General features: G+C 40.8%; 1 protein-coding gene and 1 pseudogene across 4 annotated transcripts in view; both read left to right on the forward strand.

The window, feature by feature from the left end:
* Positions 1-25,929, forward strand: part of EFR3A (EFR3 homolog A) — a 136,560-nt gene that overhangs the window by 36,832 nt on the left and 73,799 nt on the right. For 3 of the 4 annotated variants that reach the window (XR_002907910.3, XR_003899965.1, XM_024196739.3), the window contains exons 4-7: positions 7,717-7,918; positions 15,430-15,506; positions 18,239-18,366; positions 19,451-19,601. Coding sequence is in view for 1 of the 4 variants with exons in the window: in XM_024196739.3 (XP_024052507.1) it covers positions 7,828-7,918; positions 15,430-15,506; positions 18,239-18,366; positions 19,451-19,601 (447 nt within the window). In the remaining 3 variants the exon portion in view is untranslated. The remainder of the gene's footprint in view (positions 1-7,716; positions 7,919-15,429; positions 15,507-18,238; positions 18,367-19,450; positions 19,602-25,929) is intronic. The other variant, XR_003899966.1, reaches the window with a different exon arrangement.
* Positions 20,786-20,925, forward strand: LOC112104430 (annotated as a pseudogene).

Raw genomic sequence — 25,929 nt, forward strand, 5'->3', positions numbered from 1 at the left:
CCCGACCCATCTAACCCCCCCCCCGCTCCCTGTCCCCTGACTGCCCCCCTTCTCCAACTCCCCCGCCCCCTTACCGTGCCGCTCGGCTTAGAGCAGGTGTCTCGCCCCGCCTCGTCCAAGCGCTGCCGAGCGGCGTGCTGAGGCTGTGGAGGAGGGGGGAAGCGGGGGAGGGGTTCTGGCCGCCGCTGCCAGCCCCGCCGCCGTGTTCCCTCACAGGCGCACAGCCCCGCCCCCCAGCGCTGCCGGGCGGCATGCTAAGGCTGCAGGGGATGGGGGGAGCTGGGAAGGGGCTTTGGCTGCCGAGGCCCCAATGTGAGCGGTGCTCGGCTGCCCTGTCAGCCGCTTTTCGGTCGATAAATAACCGACCGGGGGGAAATCCCGGACATTTTTAGATTTTTTAGAAATCCCCCCCGGACGGCTATTTAAAGAGCGAAAAGCCGGACATGTCCGGGGAAACCCGGACGTATGGTAGCCCTAACATTTGTTGTATTAGTGGTATTACAATCTAAGAAGCAAAGTGCATGACACTTGGGCAGCTCTGTACAGACCTGCTGATTTGAGGTCTAGAGACTCTTATGACATGGTTTTTTAGAAAGGCATGAGATTTCAAGGTGCTGACTCAGTAGTAGGAAAGGAGAAATGCTGTGGGAAGGAAAAACAATCAATGAGTTGAAAGAAATAAGTAAACCAGGATAAAAATGTATATGAGGGAATCAAGAGCAACACTGGGGAGGGAGAGGGAGAGGAACGGTCGATGGCAGGAAAGTAGAGCAGCCAGCAGAACTGAGCAAAGGAATGTAATTGGAGAAGGAAAGAACTTGAGGTAATTGAATATTTCTATATAATGGATTGAAACTCTTAAGAGACCATCGAGAAGATGAAACCTGCACTGGGGATTCATTTGAATTGCTCAGTAGATTTGAAAGAAACATTTGATTGAAGATACTTAATGTTAAACCTTATGTGAGCTATGCGTTTTTGTACTTGATTTAATTTGTTAAATTTAACTTACTGTTAAGTAGTTTCTCACTACTTTGTGTGTAGTATGTTCTGTTTCTTAAATTTAATTTAAAGGTTTAAAATGTGTAACGTTTAGAATTTCCTAATGGCAATATAGTTATATGCAATAGTATTGCCTTTTGAATCCAGAAAGATGTAGGTGCAAGTTATTTGCTTGTAAGGAATGACATACTATGTTTAAAAAGTGGTTTCTTTTTGAATGAAGCTGGTTCAAGGTTAGACTCCTGAAATGCAGTAATTCTTTTAAGCAAAGCTGTTGAGAAGGCTAAATCTTCAAATACTGTGTATGATTTGGGTAATATGGATAAATACTTTGTTTTGCAGAAAGGACTGTTTAAGCAAATAAAATACATAATTGATTAGCTTGTTGTAAAATTCAGTGTATAGAAGGAGGTCAAATGAAATCTATAGAGCATCTTGCTATCTTTTGTGTTTAGCCTGTGTAATTGATCTCCATCTTGGAGTGAGAAGACTTGTAAAACTATATGCAGAGCACTGTGTATTATCTAAGTAGTTGTGCATATGGGGGGATGGCTTTGTCACAACATATTCTTAATGTGCCATTTGTGTGAGATAGATGAGAAGGTGAGATCTGCTGCTGAAATTTTTAGTTTATTTCTTTAAAAAATAACAAACAAAACAAAAATCTTATTGCAACTGGAAGTCCGGGATCCAGACTAACCTATTGCCTTTGGAGCAGCCTGCAGCCATACACCGCCAAGCTGTTAGCATATCAGGTCTCTCAAGATATGGCTGGCTGGATTTGGCTAGCCTGAGTTGGGCCACCACTTGGAAAGGCCGTCTCTAAGGAAAATGAAGATGCTGTAGGAAGCTGTGGTGGCAGTTTAGTAACTGTCACTTTTCCTTTGTCTATATCAAATCATCTAGCAATGATGAAGTGAAGATGATGAGCACAGACTCACTCCATCTTCTGCTCTTTAGTGCCATCCAGACTGTATTGGTAGTAACTAGGCCACAGAACAAATTAAATTTTTTCTTTGTTCTGACAGTGCTGATACAGACACCTGCTTAAGGTAAGAGTAAGAGACAGGTCTGTAGTGTTAGTTTGAACCTTTCTTCTTGGTGAATTACACAAGAAACCAGCCAGTTCACTTTCAGCTATGGATGGACAGTAAAGGTACACAAAGTCAGTGAGGTATTGGTTCCTAGATGCCTGGAAGAGAATAAACGAGTCTGTCCTGTTAATTCTGGATCACAGAAAAAAGAAGGGTTATTTTCTTTTTCAGGATTTCTGTAAGCAGAGCATCTGTGTCTTGAGATTTTCAAGATCAGTAATTTATGCATTTGATATCTGTTAAAATACTTGTCTGTCTTTTGTGATCCTTACCCAATGACAGTCACACAATCTGCCTAATCTTCCTTCTCAACTCCTGCATGATATATGTTAAGATATTTTCTCTGGTACAATAAAATTTCCAAAGAATTTGGCACAGAGGCTTCTAAACTGAGACACTTATAAAAGTATTTGTAGGGCAAAGTTCTGAGAAACAAAAATGAAAATAAAATTTCCTGGGATGCCTGGTGTGACATTATGGTGAAGTTCATGTCTGCTTGCACCTCCCCATATTCACTGGTATTTTGACAAAATTGCCAACTTTGTCAAAAGGATGATATTACAGTTGTTTGGATTAGGGTAGAGAATTCGGACTTTGACTGCTGAAGCTTATAAAACTAAAATGGAGTGCTTTCATTTGTCATGTAACTGTGCCTATAAATTTAAAATCTTCTATTTCATGGTCCTGAGCAAAAGCCTAGCATTTTTCACATAACAAAAGATTCTCAGGTGAGTGAGTCATCTGGTTGAAGGAAAGCTCTGATTTCATTACTAGGAGGATAACATTGAATGACTTTTCTAAATTACTGTGTTAGTAAAAAGATTTCCAACTGTTGAGTATTTTGCAGCTTTACAGGCTTATGAACCATAACAAGTTTTCACATCTACGGATGCAGTTGTCATTATGCACCATACATGAGTTTTTATGCTTCAGCTCTGAGCTTGATTGAAGACTTTTCCTAATAGCCATTCAGTATGCATTTCAAGACTGCTTAAGATAGTAGCATTGAATAGACCTTATTTAGAACTGTCAACATTCATTTATAGTGATTATTTTAACTTCTGACTTGTAGCAAACAATTACTGATCAACTCAGAATGTGGTGACAATCATATATCTTCATGGAAAGTTTTGTGGAGTTTCCCATCCAGTTCAACAGATGAGTTGCAGTAACATTGTAGGTCCTGAGATGAGTCCAAAGACCAGTTTTGGGCCTGCATCCCTGTCTGCAAGCATTTCACCATATCAAAGTGCAGCCCTGCAGGGAAGGATGGAAAGTTTTTAAACTCCTTTACTTATTTTAGCATAATGTTGTTGGCTTCTGCCATTTTTTCTAATTTTATCTTGAGTTGAAAAGAGTTGCAGCAAACTGTTCCAGTGCAAGCTGAGAAGCAACACTAACCTTGCACTACCATTGTTTACTTTTGAGCATATTCCTGAAAAATAAATGCCACTGGGGAAAGTGTGAAGTTTTAAAAACTTCATGCATGGTTTACAAAGGAAATATTTAAAAAAAAAAATCTATAATCACCGATGCTACTGGATGCCAGAAAGCTTTTGAAGCAGTTAGTGAATTTAAATATCGGGGTATTTAGTTAGGATTCAAATTTCTTATTATTAAAACAGTCCATACAGTACTTATAGTCAAAAATAAAATTAAAACATGTAATTTGTGGAGGAAACATGAATTCATGCTTATAAGCAACTAGAATAAGTTTGCCAGAGTGCTGTTTTTTTCCACTGGTTAGTGAATGAGATCATTGCAGTGAATCTCTTCTTTGGCAGTAATCTCAGTTAAATAGATGTTTGTGCTTTGCTCTGGATCCCATTGAATACAAAGCTGAATTCAGCTTCTCTGTATGGATATTGAAAGTTCTCTCTGATCCTAGCTACTTAAGAGATCAGTACTCCCTTCTTGTCCATGATTTCTCAGAACTGCTGAGCTCTAGTTGTATGCTGAACATTTTTACCAGTGAGGAAAACTAGTTAGTGCCAGAGACTCAACTTTTACAGGAGCTGGAGATAGACTAGGGAACTCACTCCCTGGAGAGAGAAGAATGACCATGAAACAAACTACTGGTACTTTCAGAATTCACTGCAAACCTCATTTCTTCAGTTTTTCCCTCAGGCCTGGTCTACACTAACCCCCCAATTCGAACTAAGGTATGCAACTTCAGCTACGTGAATAACGTAGCTGAAGTCGACGTACCTTAGTTCGAACTTACCACGGTCCAGACGCGGCAGGCAGGCTCCCCCGTCGACTCCGCGTACTCCTCGCGCCGAGCAGGATTACCGGAGTCGACGGCGAGCACTTCTGGGTTCGATTTATCGCATGCAGACAAGACGCGATAAATCGAACCCAGAAGTTCGATTGCCTGCCGCTGAACCAGCGCGTAAGTATAAAAAAGCCCTCAGTTTCTTCATAAACACAAAACACATCCATTCACACACAAACATGAGCAAGCAAACAGAACCTGTAAACTAATCAAGTTGTTTTTTTCAAGACTACGAAGGATGGAGAGTGTTGCTTCTATTTTTAATTCTTGGGAGGCACTTGGGCTGATGGGGAGGGGCCATAAAAGAGCCTAGGTAATATCAGAATAACAGTGAGTGAGTGGACACACTCTTTGTTCAGATTGTTAATGAAAAGATCTTCTCTGTCCAAACTGTAAGATTTTGACAGGGATTCTTATAGGTAAGAGGCCAGGAAAAAACTTCTGGCATGTGATAGAGGCACAATTTTTTTACTTAGCATTTTTCTCCCTTAGTTAAAAAATAGGTATTTGGCTGTTCAGAACTTCTTTGTAGCTGTCTTAATTTAAAAATCAAACCCTAAAACTTGCAGTGTGCATTAATTAAGCCTTTTATATTAAAGCCAGTTTAAATTTGTTGAGATGTTTCTGTTCATGGATTACAGTTAAATATTTCACTTTGTTATATAACTTTTCATTACACCAAATTCAGTGGATTGGGGTTTTACTCTTGTGATTTGCAATATAATGGGATTTAGTCATGTGGTCAGCTTTTTGGACAAACTAAGCTGCGATCCCCATGCAGTTCAGTATTTTTACTCTGTAAAACTGAGTAGTCAATAATTAGAAAACCATTCAAATCTAGCATGGGTAGATTTATAATAGTTTTGAGGGGGCTTCTAAAAGCACTTCAGTGGATGTTTCTTTTAGTCTGCCACAAGTGACTATCATGTGGGAGACAAAAGGATAAAATAATGCAAGGACATAGGAATGCATTTAAAAAAAAAAACAACCCCTTCTAAATATTTAACCATAAGTGGAATTTCTACTCAAACAGTCTTCGTTGCACCAAGGCATCTGTGAGAAGAGTCTTTATAATGGATTTAAATTTAGTAATACCCTCATAAAAAACATAAGAATGGCCATACTGGGTCAGACCAAAGGTCCATCTAGCACAGTATCCTGTCTTCCGACAGTGGCCAATGCCAGGTGCTTCAGAGGGAATGAACAGAACAGGTAATCATCAAGTGATCGTCCCCTGTTGCCCATTTCTAGCTTCTGGCAAACAGAGGCTTGGGACACCATCTCTGCCCATCCTGGCCAATAGCCGTTGATGGACCTTGTGACACTGCACCCCATATTCTTCGCAGTGATATTATTATATTATTATTATGACCTAATTATACTGTATTTTATGCAAGTCATGTGAGGTGCCATTGGAAATGTTATGAGTTGTTGAATTTGATTATCCTCTTTGTATGCATATCATTTTTGTATATGAAGTTATGAATATTGACTATGTATCTGTATTCCAAATGTAGTTACACCTGGGTAATGCCCACTAGGTAAGATACTTTCAGTCTAGATAGTGGGTGGGGAAGGGCCTATTCGGGGCAATGTGCCATTAGGAAAAAACAATAGGCCTTAGGAAAAGCTTATCTACCACCTGGTGAGCCTTCCTGTGAACTCTCCAAACAGCCTGTGAGTGATGGCTGCTATGATTCTACAAGAACGTGATGAGACCACATCTTGGGATGTCAGTATTTTTCCACAGACCGGTCTGGAAACCGAGCTTTGGAACAAAGGGTTCCCGCCATATGCAAAAGCTATATAAGGCAGGGAGTGACATCATTGTTCTTCTTAACTCCCCACACAAGAAGATGCCTGAAAACACCTGAGGAACAAAGACTGAACTGGGGGAAGTGCTGGACCCAGGCTAAGGGGATTTCTAGCCTGTGAATGATACACCTGGGGATTTCAAACTGTAAAGCAAATGCAGCTTGCCCCTTAAAAATCTGCAGCCTGCTTGTATCATCTCTTAGGGTGAGAATCTGCTATTCATATCCAATCTATTTAGTATATTAAGTTTACTTTGCGTTTTTTTGTTTATTTGCTAAGTAATCTGTTTTGATTTGTTTGCTATCACTTATCACTTTATCTTTGCTTTATCTAAACCAGTGTTTGGGAATCATCGCTCAGGGGCAAAAGCCTGTTGCATAGTCCTCTCCACATTAAGGGAGGGGGAAAATTTTATGAGCTTATGCTGTACAGTTCCCTGTGCAGCGCAAGACGGTATAATTTTGGGTTTATACTCCAGAGGGGGTACGTGCCTGAGGAGCTGGGAATAGCTTTCCCATGCAGGGGCTGGTCAGAGAGCCTGCTTGTTACTGCAGCTGGGTGTGTGTCTACCTGTATGTATGCTGGTGAAAGTGCAGGCTTGGAGGGCTTTGTAGCTTGTCACAGCAGTACAGTGTGAGAGGGAGCCCAGGCTGGTGGGTCAGGGAGCTCAGTGGTACGCCAGTTCCATGTGACACCCTGGGGGAACCCGTCACACACCTATCCTCTATGAATTCATCTAGTTCTTTTTTGAACCCTGTTATAGTCTTGACCTTCACAACATCCTCTGGCAAGGCGTTCCACAGGTTGATTGTGTGTTGTATGATTAAATACTTCCTTTTGTTTGTTTTAAATCTGCTGCCTATTAATTTCATTTGGTGAACCCCTAGTTCTTGTGTTATGAGAAGGAGTAAATAACACTTCCTTATTTACTTTCTCCACATCAGTCATGACTTCATAGACCTCTATCATATCTCCCCCCACCCCCCAGTCGTCTCTTTTCCAAGCTGAAAAGTCCCAATCTTATTAATCGTTCCTCATATAGAAGCTGTTCCATATACCGCCTTTGCTTAAACTATAAGGTATTGTATACAGGTAGCTCTAATGTGATTAGTCTCCTGACTTTTAAATAGGTGTCCCTGTCCTTAAAATTTAACATTCTTGTTTAAAAGTCTGTTTTGTAAGGCTTTCTTATTAGCCAGGAATTTATTTAAAAAATATGATAAACTTGCTAAATATACTAAAAGAAATCCAAATTGGTAGTTTGATACTACCACTGTAAAGTTATATACAGCTGCTGAATTAGCACAGGTTTTCCTAAAACTAAACTATTTCTCTCTCCTGTCATCTCTCATACAAAAGGAAGGCTATACATTATATGAAAGTTTGATTTAACAGTCTGGTCATGTCAACTCATTCGTACTGTATCCTGTTTACAGTGGGTGGTGTTAACAGAATTTGATACTTGGGTTGTTCCGTGTTTGGTAGCTTTATGTTGATGTCACACGGAGAGCTAATTAGATACGTTTACAGTCTTCTAGTACATTACATGAATACTGCTAAACTGAGCTGAAAAGATGCTGAACTGTTGAAAAAGGACAGCTAAAAAGAATAGAATACGTGGAAAGTAACCTCGCATACAGGATGAGGCAATATGTTCAAGTTCCGACAGTTGAACAGGAAAATACCTATGACTACAATCCTGCATGGGAGCCAAGTCCATTTATGCATTTGGGTAGGTGGGAAAAAATCACTTACTATTTTGATGTTATGCAACATTTCTCACTGTATGGTTTGTAGAATGTTCTTATTTAAAAAACAAAAGAGAATGCTCTTAGTAAATACTTAACATGTAGACTATGAAATCTTGATTTCAGAGGACATATATTTGAATACTAGGAAAATGTGTACTGTTAAAGTTAGTGTTAATCTACTGTGTAAAACTTTTATATGGAATATAATGTACTGATACAGCTTTTTCCACTGACCTAACTTCAAGTTTCATATATTTATTTGCTTATGAATATTGTTTTCCCCATTCTATTTTTTTGCCACAAGCAAACTAGTTCAGGGCACAAAAACATGCCAGAATCTTTCTTTGTTCCTGTTGCTCAGATGGTAAAATGTAGTAAATATAACACAATTGAAAGATACTATGGGAAATCTGCAGTGGGGAAAAAGGTAAAATGGACATGTTTCAAGTCTACTGTACTATTTTGTTTAGTTTGGCAAATTCATTTGGTTGAACAAAATTCAGTGCGGTGACTATCCTCCCCACAAAGGGTAGCAGTTGTGTCCTGTTTGTCACATGGTCTGGCTGCCAGAATGAGTCAGCAAAACAGCTCATAAATAAGTGTCAAGATCAAATCCTCTGTTATTTTACATTCAGATTATATTGCTTCAATTGTCAAAAACACTGTTTTTAGGCTTGCTGTTGTAGCTCTTGGTATAGAAGAGTTGCCTTTGGTACTGAGTTTTTAATTTGTCCTTTCTTGACAGTAAATGGGAGAAAGGGACACAAGTATGTGAAAGATGATTTAAAAAGTCTTTATTGGAATGAACAGTATTTTCATTAATTGGAAACATAATAGCTGTATGGCAAATATGTATTTAGAATGTTTTCTGTATTTATCTGTATTTCAAATAACGATCTCAAATTATTTTGCTAAAGTTACTCTTAAGAGTTATGGAATTGTTCTAATTTAGGAAAATAATCTAATAAGATTCCAATATCTTTGCTGAAGTGTGGCGCCCAGACTTGGGTACTCACCTCCAGCTGAGGACTCACCAGTGCTGAATAGAGCCAGAACCATTACTTCCCATATCTTACATATGACACTTTGGTTAATACACCCCACAATATTTTCCTTTTTCACAGCTGCATCCAGTTGTTGACTCGTATTCAATTTGTGATCCACTACAACCCCCAGATTCTTTTCAGCAGTACTACTACCTAGCCAGTTATTCGCCATTTTTAGATGTGTAGTGGGTTTCTTTCATAATAGTAGTACTTTGCATTTGCCTTTATTGAATTTCACCTTGTTGATTTCAGAACAATTCTCCAATTTTCAAGGTAATTTTGAATTCTAATCCTGTCCTCCCAAGTGCTTGCAACTCCTCCCAGTTTGGTGTCATCCACAAATTTTATAAGCATGCTCTCCACTCCATTAGCCAAGTCATTAATGAAAATGGACAGATCCCTGCGGGACTCCACTAGATACTTCCTCCCAGTTTGACAGCGAACTGTTGATAACTCTCTGAGTACTGTCTTTTAGCCAGTTGTGCACCCACCTTATGGTAATTTAATGTAGACCACATTTCCCTAGTTTGCTTATGATAATCTTTACTTCAATTTTTTAGCGTTCTATAATATGTACCTGATTTTGCCAGTTGTTGCAAATTCAGTCTTGTTCCCTTATTTTAATCAATATCAAATATTACAAAATGTTGTATTGTACAAATAGGTTTCTTTAAGATATTTGTAGGTGTCTTTTTAAAAAAATCACGTAAATCACTTACTCGATTGATATTTTGATGTGGTGCTGTGGAGGATTCTTGTGAAATGTAGTAAGTCCCCCCCCCCCCAGTCTATAGTGAAGTAATATTTCTGTTATCATCTCTATCTGGTGCTGTGGAAATTATCTATTATACTGTGTTTTCAACTATGTATTCATGAATGAATCAAAGGACTGATGAAGGTAGACTGAAGGACCAAGTGTTTAAAAACAAATTGTTGTAAATTTCACAATTGTTGTTTGCAAGTTACATAAGATAAAAACAATTAATTAAATTGGCAGAAAATGGGCATAATTGAAATTCAATGGGGCTCTTCTTTCCCAAATGGAAAGTTAATTATTAGGAGGGAGAGAAGAGGTGGATAGGATAACAGTATCTAGTGGTGTACAGTCTCTGTAATGGAGAGGGATACAGCAAAATTAGACAAGGAGTTGTGTATCTATTACAGCTCCTCTTGACTGGTAGAAAGCAAGAGTGGAAAATTCCTGACCAGTTATTGAGTTTGAAACCAGCGGATAGCTTATATTTGGACCTCCCATACATCTTGTTGGATGATAAATATGGCTAAAAATGACACAGGTTTCTCAGTTGCATAGAGATCCAAATGTTGAGTAAAGTCATACAACTACGGATATAACCTTCACCATACATACCTATCCCCTCATAAACACTGTCCCTACCCCCAAACAAATGAACTGCAGTCATCAAGGTAGTAACCAGACATTCTTAAGTCTGTGTTTTGTTTTAACGTGGGTGTTGTTTTCCCTTAGCAACCTTGATGTTTTAGCAAAGTTTTTGTATGTTTGTGTTAGATGTTAGGAAGGGGATCCGATTGGTAGGCATCTAATCTCCTCTAAAGTGTTCACCTCCCCTACCCCATTATATTGCTTGCTATTTGGGTAGGTATTGTGTTTGAGATTTGAGAGGCAGGCTCCCACTGATTTTTGTGGACAATTACTAATATTAGCTTATCTCTAAATGGCTCCTGTGCTTCAGAGCTGCTCTACTGTGGATCTGGGACTTGACCAATGAGTTGGAATCACATCATATCTGACCCATTTCTGGAATAATTTAAAACTAGATTGGATAAAGCGCTTAAAAATACTGCAGGGAATAAATCTGCACTGATAGAGGAATGTACCAGATGGCTAGCTGGCTATATTCCATTTTTGATTTTAAATGTGCATTATTACTTTAATTGCTGTTTCTTGTCATGTAAATTATAATGGGTTTTTATTCCTTTGAACAATCTGGTTGTGCTCAACCCCCGAAAAAAATGAACTATACCTAACGCATATTCTCTTGTCTTTGTGAACAGGAAATCTGATGTGTGTTGCTTATTATGATAAAGAGAGACTGCATGTTTTACTCTAAGAATCTCTTGATGTATCTGAGTAGAACGTTGTCATTTAGTGCGGTTGACAGCGGAAATGGGGCAAGAAGATGGAGGAACAGGCATTTTTAAAAGTGTAATTTCATTTAGTTGTCTTAATAGCCTACAAATGATAGAAGGATGGGAAGGGAGCATCTTGGTATATTTTGGTTTGCATATTGCATTCACAGAATAATTAATTGGCTACTAAATATCAGACTAATTTTATTGCTTACTGTAAATTACAGATGTAAGTATGAAGTGTGTGTATACACACATACAATAATCTGTCCCTTCCTTATATTGTGAAAGGATAATTCAGAGCCAATATAAGGCAATAAATGGAGCAGTTCTGGTGCAATTTATTGTCTTGTTTGGAGATGTTTGCATTTTTCTTGTCGTCCCCCACCCCCATTTAACGTAACTTACAGTGGCAAAGACATTTCTAGGACACAGTGGTTCCCAGTACTCAAGAAATTTATGTATTGTCTCTGAAGTATTTACAAAGGGATTATGACATCTTTACAACAGAATGAGTGTCTGAATGCTTTTCTGTTAACCATGAAAAGAAATATTTTCAGCAATATATTCTTAATTGTTGGTTATTAAGAGTATTGGTTTGGGCTGTGGGAATACTCTTGTTTGAGCATGAGATTAAGTTTACAGCAAATGATTTACTTATAATGTATGATTTACTACATAGATGCCCCAATCAAAGTGCATTACATATGTATTTCAAAATACTAAACTGGCCTTAACAGCCACATGCAATCTAACATTGTTGTTCCTGTGACATTCCCCAGGATGCAACATGAGCTGTTGTGTCCCCTCAGTTCTCCAGCCTGGGATGCTTTTTACACTGCTTTGCTCATGAACAACAAAATTCTCTAGGTGCTGATCACTCTCAGCCACCAGCATGTAAAGTTACTCCCTAGCTGAGTACATAAATGCTGTGCCCAGCCATCCATGAAGAGGTACAGGGCGACACTTGCATGCCCCTCAGTCCCAGCCTTGCCCCTCAAAAATGTGTCTTGTACTGTTCAGTAGACTCTCTAAGCTCATTAACTAGTTTGTCATATCAACAAAGGGTAATGAATATGCATCAGTCCTGTTGACCTGACTAAAGATTTCCCAAATACTTCAATCAAACACACTGGTTTAGATAAAAGAGTAAAACAAGTTTATTAACTAGAAACTGATTTACACGTGGTATGTTACAAAGGTCACACTTGGTTACAAAAGAAATAAGATAAACATGCAATCTAATTCCTAAGCTTGAACAAGCTAAGATTTGAAGCACGTGGCTTGCTCACTTGACCAGTTGTTGCAGGCAGTTGTTATAGAAGATTGGGGTTGGAAGAGACCTCAGGAGGTCATCTAGTCCAATCCCTGGCTCAAAGCAGGACCAACCCCAACTAAATCATCCCAGACAGGGCTTTGTCAAGCTGGGCCTTAAAAACCTCCTAAGGATGGAGATTCCACCACCTTCCTAGGTAACCCATTCCAGTGCTTCACCACCCTCCTAGTGAAATAGTTTTTCCTAATATCCAACCTAGACCACCCCCACTGCAACTTGAGACCACTGCTCTTTTTTCTTTTATCTGCCACCACTGAGAATAGCCTAGCGCCATCCTCTTTGGAACCCCCTTTCAGGTAGTTGAAGGCTGCTATCAATCCTCCCCTCACTCTTCTCTTCTGCAGACTAAAGCCCAGTTCCCTCAGCCTTTCCTCATCAGTCATGTGCCCCAGCCCTCTAATCATTTTCGTTGCCCTCTTTCCAATTTGTCCACATTCTTTCTGTAGTGGGGAACCCAAAACTGGACGCAATACCAAATAGAAGAGAATAATCACGTCCCTCAATCTGTTGGCAATGCTCCTACTAATGCAGCACAATATGCCGTTAGCCTTCTTGGCAACAAGGGCACACTGTTGATTCATATCCAGCTTCTCGTCCACTGTAATCCCCAGGTCCTTTTCTGCAGAACTGCTGCTTAGCCAGTCGGTCCCCAGTCTGTAGCAGTGAATGGGGTTCTTCCTTCCTAAGTGAAGGGCTCTTCACTTGTCACTGTTGAACTTCATCAGATTTCTTTTGGCCCAATCCTCCAATTTGTCTAGGTCACTCTAGACCCTATCCCTACCCTCCAGTGTATCTACCCACCGCTCCTCCCCCCCCCCCCCAGCTTAGTGTCATCCGCGAACTTGCCAAGGGTGCAGTCCATCCCATCATCCAGATCATTAATGAAGATGTTGAACAAAACCAACCACTGGGGTACTCCACTTGATACCGGCTGCCTACTAGACATCGAGCTGTTGTTCACTATCTGAGCCCGATGATCTAGCCAGCTTTCTATCCACCTTATAGATCCACCATTTAGGGATCTGGGGCAAAAATCTGTCTGGGGATTGGTCCTGCTTTGAGCAGGTTAGACCCCCCTGAGCCAGCAAGTTAGAGCACTATAAAATATAAGTGTAGACAACCCCTTATAACCTGGGGATGCAGAAAAACATCATACCCTTCCTTTCAGTCTTTGGGGGGCAACTACACTGGGGCTGAAAAAGTGGTGAATAGTGGAATTTACCCCCCTAGCTGAGTTGCTTCCCTCTCCTGCTGCAGAGATTATAATAGCTGCTAGCTGTAATCTCTCTGCTTCTCCTGGAGATGCTTTCATCTGTGAGTGTAGGAGGTTCTAACTTTTCCCACAATCCACTCCTTCACTTACTGGCTGTTGGAGAAAAACTGCTGTTCTAAAAGGTGGATTTAAGGAGGAAACTGCCAATGCTTCCTCCTGGCAGCAGATCAAGAGGTTATTGTGAGGAGGTGGTTTTGCTGCTTGACTGCCCCTGTTTAACCCAGATGATATGTGTCTTGCCCCACTGCTCCAGATGAAAGTTTTTAACTTTCAGGCCCTGGAGTAGGGTAGGCCCATGCTCTACAAGTCTTTATGCCAATGCACATCATCTTCTGCTGGAATTGTTGCCTGTTCTCTTTCTGGCAGATACTTCTTCCTAAGGAAAACATGGGAAGGTGTGCAAAAAATGAGCTATATTACAGTATTAATTAATTTTTTGTTTAACTCACTTTCCACAAATGACACTTTTCTAGAAAGTGAGGTTGCAGAGTATAGTTACCCTTTAACTTTGCAGCTGTTTTTTCCTGTATGTGTAGCCCATACACCTCCTGGATATGGTGCTCTGTCCCCCTCTAGTGGCACCAAGACTACTTAGAGATTGAGTCTGCTACACTGCATTAGCTAAGAGCCATGTGGCTTTTGGCTCATGCACTAGAGTTTCATGCACTAAGCTTCAGAGGTCCCAGGTTTGATCTTGCCGACGACCTGGTTCTGTCAGTGTGACATATGCTTGTACTCATAAGAACATAAGAAAGGCCGTACCGGGTCAGACCAAAGGTCCATCTAGCCCAAAGGTCCATCTAGTATCCTGTCTGCCGACAGTGGCCAATGCCAGGTGCCCCAGAGGGAGTGAACCTAACAGGCAATGATCAAGTGATCTCTCTCCTGCCATCCATCTCCACCCTCTGACAGACAGAGGCTAGGGACACCATTCCTTACCCGTCCTGGCTAATAGCCATTAATGGACTTAACCACCATGAATTTATCCAGTTCTCTTTTAAACTCTGTTATAGTCCTAGCCTTCACAACCTCCTCAGGTAAGGAGTTCCACAAGCTGACTGTGTGCTGAATGAAGAAGAACTTCCTTTTATTTGTTTTAAACCTGCTGCCTATTAATTTCATTTGGTGACCCCTAGTTCTTGTATTATGGGAATAAGTAAATAACTTTTCCTTATCCACTTTCTCCACATCACTCATGATTTTATATACCTCTATCATATCCCCCCTTAGTCTCCTCTTTTCCAAGCTGAAGAGCCTGTTCTGTCCTTTCGATATATTTTGTACCCCGGAATGATTGTGTCCCATTGATTGCTCTCAGTCCACCAGGTTTCTGTGATGCCTATTATATCAATATCCTCCTTTATCACGAGGCACTCTAGTTCACCCATCTTATTATTTAGACTTCTAGCATTTGTGTACAAGCACATTAAAAACTTGTCACTGTTTATTTGTCTGCCCTTTTCTGATGTGTCAGATTCTTTTTTATGTGAATGTTTATCATCTGATCTGGCCCCTACTTTATCCTCTTCCATCCTCTGCTCCTGACTATAACCTGGAGATTCTCTATCATTAGACTCTCCCCTAAGAGAAGTCTCTGTCCGATCCACAGGATCCTTTATCCTCTTCCTCTCTTAAATGACTCTATACAGCTTCTAAAACATTCACCGTCTAATAACCTAATTTTTTGTGTTTTGCTTTTTTTGTTTTTTTTGGCAAATGTTTTTCCAGGAGTATGCTGTTGCTGTGCTGCTTTGCGCCCTCGTTACAAACGTCTGGTGGATAACATATTCCCCGAAGACCCCAAAGTAAGTAATGATTTAATTAAACCTTAACCAAAATTCTGAATTTGAATCTTCTTTGTTTACTAAAATATTATTGTAACAGAAATAGTAATATTTTGTAACTTTTAACGTACTTTTTGGAGAACGAAAGGCATTCCATTTTTAATCTGCCAGAGCATTCTCCAGTAAGAGATATCTGCAAAATTGTCATCCAACTGTTTGGACCACAAATATTTAATATTAAACAGGCCATTTTTGTTCAGATATGACCACAAGTTTGAACGTATTTCCTTTTCTCTGTATGCCTAGCACTTCTTTGTTTTCTGTCTTTTTGAAATATATATTTTGGTTCACCCAATGGATTATGATCCAATTGTTTTTCATCTTTAGTTGTCCATATGTATTGGTTTATTGTGACTTCATTTGGATACACAGAGTAGAAACCCTTTCATACCATGTTCCTTGAAAATATAGTTCCTTCTTGAGTGTTAAGTACTGATGGTGCTAAATATCTAATACAGCTGAATGTTTGAAACTAATCCAGAGTTTCTGTAAATGGTGGAAGATCACTTTCAATGTCTTATCAGATTTGTACTACCTTTTTATTTTATTGTTTTTAAATGAAGGATATGAATAGTATGGAGTCGTGTTCTTCCTAGAAGATTTGCTATTATCACTGTGGGCTAGCTACCTACGCTTTTTGTAAAATATCGGCTGCAGGGGAGTGTTGTTCTTTTCTGTGGATCTGATATCTTCAAAGCATGGATTTTTTTTCAGAGGAAATAGTAATTCAGACGTAAATTCTGTCTACCTACAAGCGGGAGATACTGTTGGTCTGTTTTCCATATACAATCATAGAAACCAAATACTTCTTTAAACATCTTTGGTACTACTGGTATAGAGAAACGTCTCTGAACATCTAAAGTTGGACTAGCCTTACTAGTACTGTATGTGCTCTCAAAAGCAGCCCTGATGCAGCAATCCATCAGACTCTCCTATTGTGCTGGTGTGTGCACAAGGTGGGAGAGGGCAGGATATTGTCCAGCCCACAATGTATGACACTGCGAATGGCTGTAGGCCTAACTTTACACATTAAATTGTTAATTATTGCCTGGCATCTAACTGTGATCTGTTTAGTCCTCTGGGGCATCTTGATACTAAAGATTTTTCTTTTTCTAATGACTCATTTCATATATGGTGGACATTCTTTCCTGTGACTGTTCACACATAAGTTAATCATTCTTGTGAGACTTTGAGAGAAAATACCCTTCTTTTATATAATTAATATTTAATTTGACTTAAATTGTTAGTAGTGAATTAATGAATCTGAAATATTGTTGTTTAAAAACTGTGCCATTTGCTGAACTGCCAGTTAAACTGCTTTGTAGTGTAAAATAAGTTGGATGATAGTAGACAATCACAGATCAGTTATGCAGCCAGGAAAGGGGACTTTAACAGGAGTACAACTTACTGCACCAGTAGCACTGCAGGAATGTAGTTATCGCTTTCAGGGTTACAGTGTGGCATATCTAATCACCATTACTGCATGTTCTTCCATAGTAAATGATCCCAATATTCTCCAATTTATTTAAACATGAAATTATCAAAGTGTAGAAGAAGTGAAGAAAAATTCCTACACAATGATCTGGTCCTTCTCCCCTTGAAGCTGATGCTGCTGTACAAAAAGGAACCACAATTTTAAAGATGTTGCTCTAGTGGAGGAGGACTGAAGCTTGGGGGGAGGGATAGCTCAGTGGTTTGAGCATTGGCCTGCTAAACCCAGGGTTGTGAGTTCAATCCTTGAGGGGGCCATTTAGGGAGCTGGGACAAAAATCTGTCTGGGGATTGGTCCTGCTTTGAGCAGGGGGTTGGACTAGATGACCTCCTGAGGTCCCTTCCAACCCTGATATTCTGTGATTCTGTGATTCTGGTTGAAGGGGTTGAGGCCCTGAGAGCGGCTAGACTTTCACCTTGATGTCCGTGAGAGAACTGGACAAAAAGCTTTAAAAAAAAATTCATGAATAACCCCTTTTTCATTGAAAAAAATTAAGAAAAATGTGTATTGTCTACCAGCTCTAGTCGGTTATTCAAATGAGCAATATATTTTAATCCCTGTTTCATCTCCACTCTAAAAATTAACCTATGATAATCCTGAGTACTTTTTGTATGTCAATAACTGTAGTTGGTACTGATATTTCTAACTATCAGATGGCTTCAGCTCCTTAAACCCTAGCTGTAATACAGACAAATATGGAAAGCAGTGGCCTTGTACAGAGAAGAGTCAGAACTGTTAAGGCATGATATTCGAGCAATGAAACATTTAGACTGCAATTCAGTTATATAAAAACAATTTTAGCCTGAAAGGATTAACTTGACGCACTCACTTCTGAAGTGTTTTTTTATTGAAGTAATGGCTTTTTGAAGGACTCTTAAGTAACAAATTGGACTTTAGGAAAAATAGTGTGTTTCAAGAATGATGTCACAGCTCACCCATAATCTGCCTTTGTTAGAAGGAAGTGGAACACTGACAATATACTTCTCTGAGAAGTACTGGGCTTAATCTTTTACTTTGCAATTTCTGTATTTTAGGCCCTGGACAAGCTTGTTAATGAACAGTTTAACATATTCTAGTAAAATGGCATATTCTAGTTTGTATTAACCCAAAACCTGTGCTTTGAATTGGAAAAATGAAAGAGTTTTAAGCTTCTGAAATATGTTCCTATGAATTAAAAAAACAAACTTTGTCTCATTCTTAGGATGGTCTTGTTAAAGCTGATATGGAGAAGCTGACTTTCTATGCAGTTTCTGCACCAGAGAAGCTGGATCGAATTGGAGCTTACCTAGCAGAGAGACTGAGCAGAGATGTTGTCAGACATCGCTACGGGTAAGGGATTCGGTCACTGTATAAATACAGATGCGGAAAGTTCGCTGTTTTCCCCTATCATTATTCTGGTTCAGTCTACAAGACATATAGAGTCAGAACCTTGGATATTGTTCATGCTGATGGGCAGGGGATAGCTATTAATTTTTATTTTTTAGCCAAAATATATTAAAAGTAAAGTGAATTATGAAGGTATAGGCAATGTTGGATGTGAAAATGACCTGGATTTACAAGTCAAACTTCTAGACTCAGCAGGACATATTTTCTACTATACTAAGAGTGTTTTCATTTAATATATCCTTCAGTTCTTCTGTTGGAGCTATAATTTTATATAAGCTAATTGTCTGACTTCACAGGTGATTGTCCTTAATACTTGAGCTAAATTAATCCTCCTCACCCCAGAGGAACAGGTTGGAAATGGTCTTTCCTGTACTTTCCCAAAGAGGGAATAGGGGAGAAGACTATATAATGAAAATAGAGAGGGGAAGAGACCATAAAGTTGAAAGAGATTAAAAAAATGACAGATAGCACATGGAATTGGAAGAGAATGTTGTTGCTGCCTGGCAGTTATCATTGAAGATAAAGAGGTATAGATGTAAAAACAACTGTAAGAATTTTTTTTATGGAAACTGTCAGTATGTGAGTGACAGTAAACACCCCTCCTGATCAGCAGTCTTCCCTCTCACTAACATGCTCTGTGTAGATTGAGATGTCTCCTTAAACTGTGGAAGTTTAGATACGCTGCTGTCTTGTCATACTGGGATTTTGGTAGACTGAAGGCCCTCTACTGACTAGAAGAGTGGTGCCTTCAATACAAAATAAAAAGTAGGAAAAATAAGATATTAAAAAAAAAAAATCTCTACAGGAATACCCAGGAATCTTTACTTTCTTTGATTTGTCTTCGAAAATATACTTCTGAAATAAGTGGAGAATATTAGGGTGATGTGCCTTACACCAATCTGACATTTAAATGTTTTTTTTCCAGTTTTTATAATATAGGCTTAAATAAAAGCATTTAAAGTTTGGGCCAAGGTAAATATGACACACACTGTGCATCTGTATGGATCTCTTCTCAATTTGCTTTCAGGTATGTTTTAATCGCCATGGAGGCACTGGACCAACTTTTAATGGCTTGCCATTCTCAAAGCATTAAACCATTTGTGGAAAGTTTCCTTCAGATGGTGGCCAAGCTTCTAGAGTCAGGGGAACCAAAGCTGCAAGTTCTTGGAACCAATTCTGTGAGTAAACAGTTTGCTAACCCAAATCTGAATCAAGTTCATAGAAGATTGGAGGTGGTGAGAGATTGTCATGCCAGATGTTCAGCTGGTATTCAATCGAAGGAAAAAACTTAATGAAAGCCTGAGATTGCATGTAGTTAGTGCCTGTATGACCCATATGAATGCATCTATAAGCAGCTTAACTATCAAAATAATTCTTATCTATGGATATTTATGCTACTAAAAGTATAAAATGATTTTCATAGTAAAAGTTGGAGGTGAATGCCTTACTCATGAATACAACTAATTTTATTTGGTCTTTTCCCCTTTATGGGGTCCATCCAGTCTTCCTCTGTTTGCACAGTAAAGTAGATTCTGCTTAATAGCAATCCCGATATTAACAACCTTCATTTAATAGTAGCATATCGTCGTGAACCGCTCCCATCCTCTTGACCTTAATGTTAATGGGATTCGGATATTGGCAGCAGTCATGCCACTTACAACTCTTTTTGGAAGAAAGTCCCTGGCTTTTTGGGCATTTTGTAAAATGTTCTCAGACAATTCCCATTCGCATTTTTCTGTTTAAATTCGTGCTCCAAATTGATTTTGCTCAATTGCTTCAGCTTTGTGAATTTGGCTCTCTTTAAGCATGAAGTATTGCGGCAGAGCTCCTTCTCTGCCTCGGTGGGTTCCGCGCTTCCTCTTAGTGGCGGGCTGGGGGATTCCTCTCTCCCTGGGAATTTCCCCATGCCCCTGGATTTACTGCCCCCACATTGTCTGGGCAGGGGTTGCTCCCAGCCTCCCTGACGGGAGGGGGAGGGGAGCCTCTTAGTCTCCGGTAACTACTACGGGTGTAGTGATGGCAGGCCAGGAGCCCAGTTCAGTCTCCCCCCTCTGGCGAGGTCTCTTCTGCCCAAACCTCTGGGGCCTGGAAGGGCTGTACTCCCTGTTGGGCAGGATTTCCCCTGCTCTTCACCTCTGTATCTGTGAGGTTGGTCTCCAGTGTTTACCAGTGTCTGCACTGTCTAGCTCTCCAGTAGCACGCCCATTCCCCACAGCACCTATCTGACTGGAGGGGAGGCTTTTAACAGGTTCTGGCAGGCCCTTGATTGACCCCAGGTGTCCTAATTAATGTGGAGTAACCCTTGTTCAATTACCAGGGGAAAAGGGACCTGCTTATCCTGGGGCTAATATACCGGCCTTCTATACTTACCTGGCAGGGGCGATACCATGATCACGAAGGTAGTTTTCCCAGGCTGAGGCTTATCCATTGCACTGCGGGTGTGCTGACCCCTGTGATTTCCACAAATGTGGTAGTGGAGGACTGTGTTCGTGCTTTCCCTAGTGTAAAAAAATAAAATAAAAAATCACTCTCCTATAGCTGTCTGGCCTAACCCCGTCACCGTATATATTATTTGTTTAGACTTTATTCTATTTGCACATTACAGATATGATCAAATCATTATCACTCATACCAAAGCTACCACTAATGTTTAGTTCTGTGATCGGTTCCTCTGTCTGTCAAGGTGAGGTCCAATATAGATAGGGTGACCAGATACCAACTGTGAAAAAACGGGACGTGGTGGGGGGTCATAGGCGCCTATATGAGAAACAGTCCCCAAAAATAGGACTGTCCCTATAAAAACGGGACATCTGGTCACCCTAAATATAGATCTCCCCCCCCCCCCATGTTGAATGTGACTTCTGGAATTAAAAATTGTCATCTACAATATTTAGAAATTCCAAATATCTCTAGCATATATCACTGAAATTGAAATCCCCCATGAACATGCAGCTATTTTTCCCTGTACACATTATAGATAGGTGCTTAAGGAACCAGTTATCCTGTCCCCTAGTGTTTGGTGGCCTGCAGCAGATACAAACTAGTACTCAGTCTTGTGCTTTATCTGTTAGGACACTGATCTATAAGAATTCAAGATCACTTTGTCCCGAGCTGTCAGTGACTTGGAAACAGGTAATGTAATTTTTGACATAGAGTAGCCACTCCTCCGTTTTGCTCACTTGATCCTTCCTAAATAGGCTATAAAAAAAATCCATTGATTTTTAGCATGTCGGTCATGAAAATCATCCCATCAGGTTTCAGTAATGCTAACTAGATCAAATTTATGCTAATAAATGAGCAATTCGAGTTCATCTTGTTTGTTACCTAGGCTCTGAGCATTAACGTATAGGCAATTCAAATAATTCCTTCTCTTCACAACTTCTAGTTTCATGATTAATTTTATCGTCATCATGATTTTGTGCTCTGAGTGCTCATTTGTGCCTTCTTTTCATCCTCTCCTTTTGTTATTGGGTTAACACCAGTCTGTTCTTGAGGAAACTGGTTCCATTTTCACTGAGGGCATATCTGCACTACAAACTTAAGCCGATTTTATGTAAGACAACATCGAGCCTCCGTATTAAGTTGATCCTGCGTGTCCACACCACGCTCATTGTGTTGGTGGAGTGCATCCTCATTAGCAGCACTTGCATCAATGCACAGACCAGTCCACCATGGATAGCTGTCCCACAGTACAACTAACCACAGGATGTTTTGGGAAGGGCTTGCAACACCTCATGGGACTGAAACATTGTTGCGGGGGGGAATGAAAATATGTCTTCGGCCTCCCATGATGTACTTTCCCTCCCTCCCTCCCAATATCAACGGCAAACAGCCCATGTTTTTTTGCGCCTTTTTCTGAAAGCCTGCCTTACCAGCACATACATCATAGCCTGAGAAGCATGGAGCCTGCTCAGCTGTGCACTCTTGTTGTGAGCATTACTAACACTGTGTGCCTTATCCTGCAGTATTTCCAGTGCAGAGACAGGAGCCGTCACATGGAACATTGTGATGTCATGCAAGCAGCCTGCTGCCTACTGCAAGCCATAGAATGAAACAAAAGTGTTTACTTTTATTTGTATACACACAAAGAAACTGAAAGAACAGAAACATAAGTTAACCTTGGGCAAACTGGCTGATAAAATTGGGAGGGGAGAAACCAAGTAAGTCAGATTGTTTTTCGAAAGCATGGGTAGCGTCAAAGGTCAAGGATGGGCTCCTTTTGTTCTGTGTATCCTCCCCTAGGGTTGAGTGGAAGGGATACTGAATTCCCCACTGCCTCCTGGAACGTTTGGGGCAGGGGGTTTGTGAACAGGGTAATGATTGCAGGCAGTTCTGCAAGGCCTCCAGATGGAGTCTAGCCTCAATCTGTTTTTCTTGAAGCTCAACCAGATATCTCAATATGTCTGATTGGTCCTTCATAATCCGCAGCATCTCTTCCTGTGAGGCACGGTCCTGGGATGCTCTCCATGTCCATGTCCAGTTTCTCGGAGAGTGAAATCCTCTAGGCTCTGAGCTACGTCTCAGCTGTCCCTGAGGCATTCAATATCTTGCTGAACATGTCATCATCCTGTGTCCTTTTTTTCTGCCTTTTGATCTGCGATAACCTCTCCTGGTTTGGAGGATGCACTGTAGGACAAGCTTTTGGCTATAAGGCATGCAAAGCACAAGGCAACCATTGTTAGCTCTACCCTGTTCTGGTGCAAGGTTGGTATTTAAAAAAAAAACCACTCCCTTTATTACACTCCAGTGCAAGCCAGAACATAATCAGAATCCCTAGCTATTCAATGAGTCGGTTTACTGTTCCAGCCAACATGAGTATGGCCCCATGGCATGGGCGACGAGCCTTGTGCTGCAACTTGTGGGAAATTCACATTGAGGGCACAAGTGGGCAGGTGAACAATGCCCCCTCCCCCTAGCAACATGGATGTTGCTTGAGAACCAGTGCCAGTGTTAAGACTCCCAAATCGCTGTCTGTTTCTCAGGCGGTTCCATGGGGTGGGGGATAACACAGGAAGCCTCCTCCCCCCCCCCCCTTCCTTAACGCTACTCTGAATACAGGGGTTCTCAAACTGGGTGTTGTGACCCCTCGGCGGTCGCGAGGTTATTACATGGGGGGTTGCAAGCTTTCAGCCTCCATCCCCAAATCCCACTTCGCCTCCAGGATTTATAATAGTGTTGAAAGTGTTTTTAATTTATAAGGGGGGTCGCACTCAGAAGTGTCCTGTGTGAAAGGGGTCACCAGTACAAAAGTTTGAGAGCCACTGTCTTAGTAGATGCCAATCCCTGCTAACCAAAGCAATGGCATGTTAGGCAAAGCGTGGTTGAGGGACCCGGAATTCACCGGGAGAGGTGGATCACATGCTCCATTGTTTGTGGTACGAGCACTTGTAATGAAAACTTCCCCTGTATTCTCTAGGTGACCTTATGTGATGTGATAGTCTCCTGAGGGTAACAGAGGCGGCAAGGGAGCAGATGCTACAAGCATCTGGGTACAGACCTGGTCCTTATGCTGCTATGCTGCGTACCAGAATGATACCAGCAGAGTTAATAGTGGAGTGGTATAGGAAAGTGTCCTACTGTGGTAGAAGAAATAAGGCAGTCCCTCATCAGAAACCTTCTGCAAAGTATTGCAGAGTACCTTCATGAAAGTTTCCTAGAGATCTCCATGGAGGATTCCGGGCCATCCCTGTGCACATAAACAGTCTTTCCTGGGGAGCACCATCTGCGTAGCTGGAGCAGCAACTTCGAAGCAGATAGCCAATGCACCTCATTTTTTGTTCAGATTAAACATAAAGTATAATAGCATGTAAGCCCTACAGTTTGTTTGGAAATGTATACTCACCAGAGGTGCCTTCACCGGCATCATGCTCGCCCACCATACTTTCCGGAGACTGGCTGGGCTCTGGGGTTAAAAACAGGTTCTGGCTGTCAGGGAGAATGGATCCACCGCTCACCTGTCTCCTGTCCTTCTCCAGAATGTCCTCCTTGTTGTTTCCTGTGGTGGCCCGGGACTCATACTCCTGGGAGATGTCCACAGTGTGTTTGGGCGGGAGTGGTGTGGTCACTGCTGAGAATCGCGATGTCCAGAGCGGTTACAGCAGAGCATTGTGGGACACCTCCTGTAGGCCGTTTGAGTCAAACTACACAAAGCTGTGTCTACGCTACCTCTCTGTTGACCCATCAATATCAAATTAAGTGCTACGCCTCTCGTAGAGGTGGAGTAATGAAATCGCTGTTACAGGCGACTTAGGTCAGCGGAAGGGACCTGGTAGTGTAGATGCATACATTATTACGTCTATTTAAGGCGGCTTCCATCGACCTAAGTTTGTAGTGTAGACAAGGCCTGAGAGAGAGAGGTCATCCAAATGATATAACCCCCTCTTCTGTTCCCATAGAAGGTGGATCATGCACCACAAAACCAAAAGTCTTTTATAAGAATTGATCTGGACAAATCACTTGAATAGGCTCTGAAGATGTTTGAACGTTTGTGAACATGTTAAAATTATGTCCTCCTTTTTTCCTCTTTCCTGAACTTCATGGTTCATTACACTGTAGAAGATTGATTTGTCTAAAAAAGCCATTTTGAAGACAAGAACCTAATTAATCACACTGCCACATAATTAGCAATGCTGTGAAACAAACAATAGGATAGCGGGTATTTGAAGCCTATTCCTGAAGCCCTTAAAAAGAGGAAAGCTTTAAAAAATTTTTATAAAATAGTGTGTCAAGAGAAAACTTTGCTCTGTTGCTTATGTTGTACAGCGAATGTCTGTGGGCTGTTCTCCTTCAGACAAATGAGTGGCAATAGACCTTAGAACATTGGTTTGATTGTTAGTCACTTTCTTACCATGTGACAACCTAGTGTATTCTGTTTCCAGGAAGAACATTTTTGTACAGTATCTCAGGTTTTAGAGCCAGCTTTTTCAGTGATGCTTAGAATATAGTTGTAAGAAATCTGCTAAATTTAAACTGGAACTACAGCTCTCAGTAGGTAAAATGATGGCAGCGAGGTTGTTGGATACAGAACTAATGTTGCAAAGGAAACAGGAGAAAGAGATGCAGGGCTGAGGAAGATAATGAATGGTAACAGTTTCATTATATCTCCCTCAAATACAGAGCTCTCACCTTCAAGTTTGTACAGTGCCCCTGAATTTAAAAAAAATAAAATATCATGGTAGTGACTGCTGCAGATTCCACATGGCTTTTCCAGTCATATCTGGATGACCTGTTGATACAGGCCAGTTCTAAAGTTCAGGGACCATGATGGAAGGGATGCGCTTAGATCAGTGTTTCTCAACTGTCCTTCCTCTAGCTGGTGAGGGTTAAAGCAGTTCCTTCTACAGCCTGCAAGTGTTGCTCCGTGTGACCCAAAGTGAATCACTTGCAGCAACATGAGGTCACTCCTTCCCCCTCACCTCCAGGCTCTGATTTCATGGCCTACACAATGCCTTTGGCCTCTGCTGGCCTGGAGAACAGGCTTGTGAACAAAACTGATCACTTTGGTAT

This window comes from Terrapene carolina, unplaced genomic scaffold, assembly GCF_002925995.2.
Source record: "Terrapene carolina triunguis isolate 2854851 unplaced genomic scaffold, T_m_triunguis-2.0 Scaffold58, whole genome shotgun sequence".
NCBI classification, from domain to species: domain Eukaryota; kingdom Metazoa; phylum Chordata; order Testudines; family Emydidae; genus Terrapene; species Terrapene triunguis.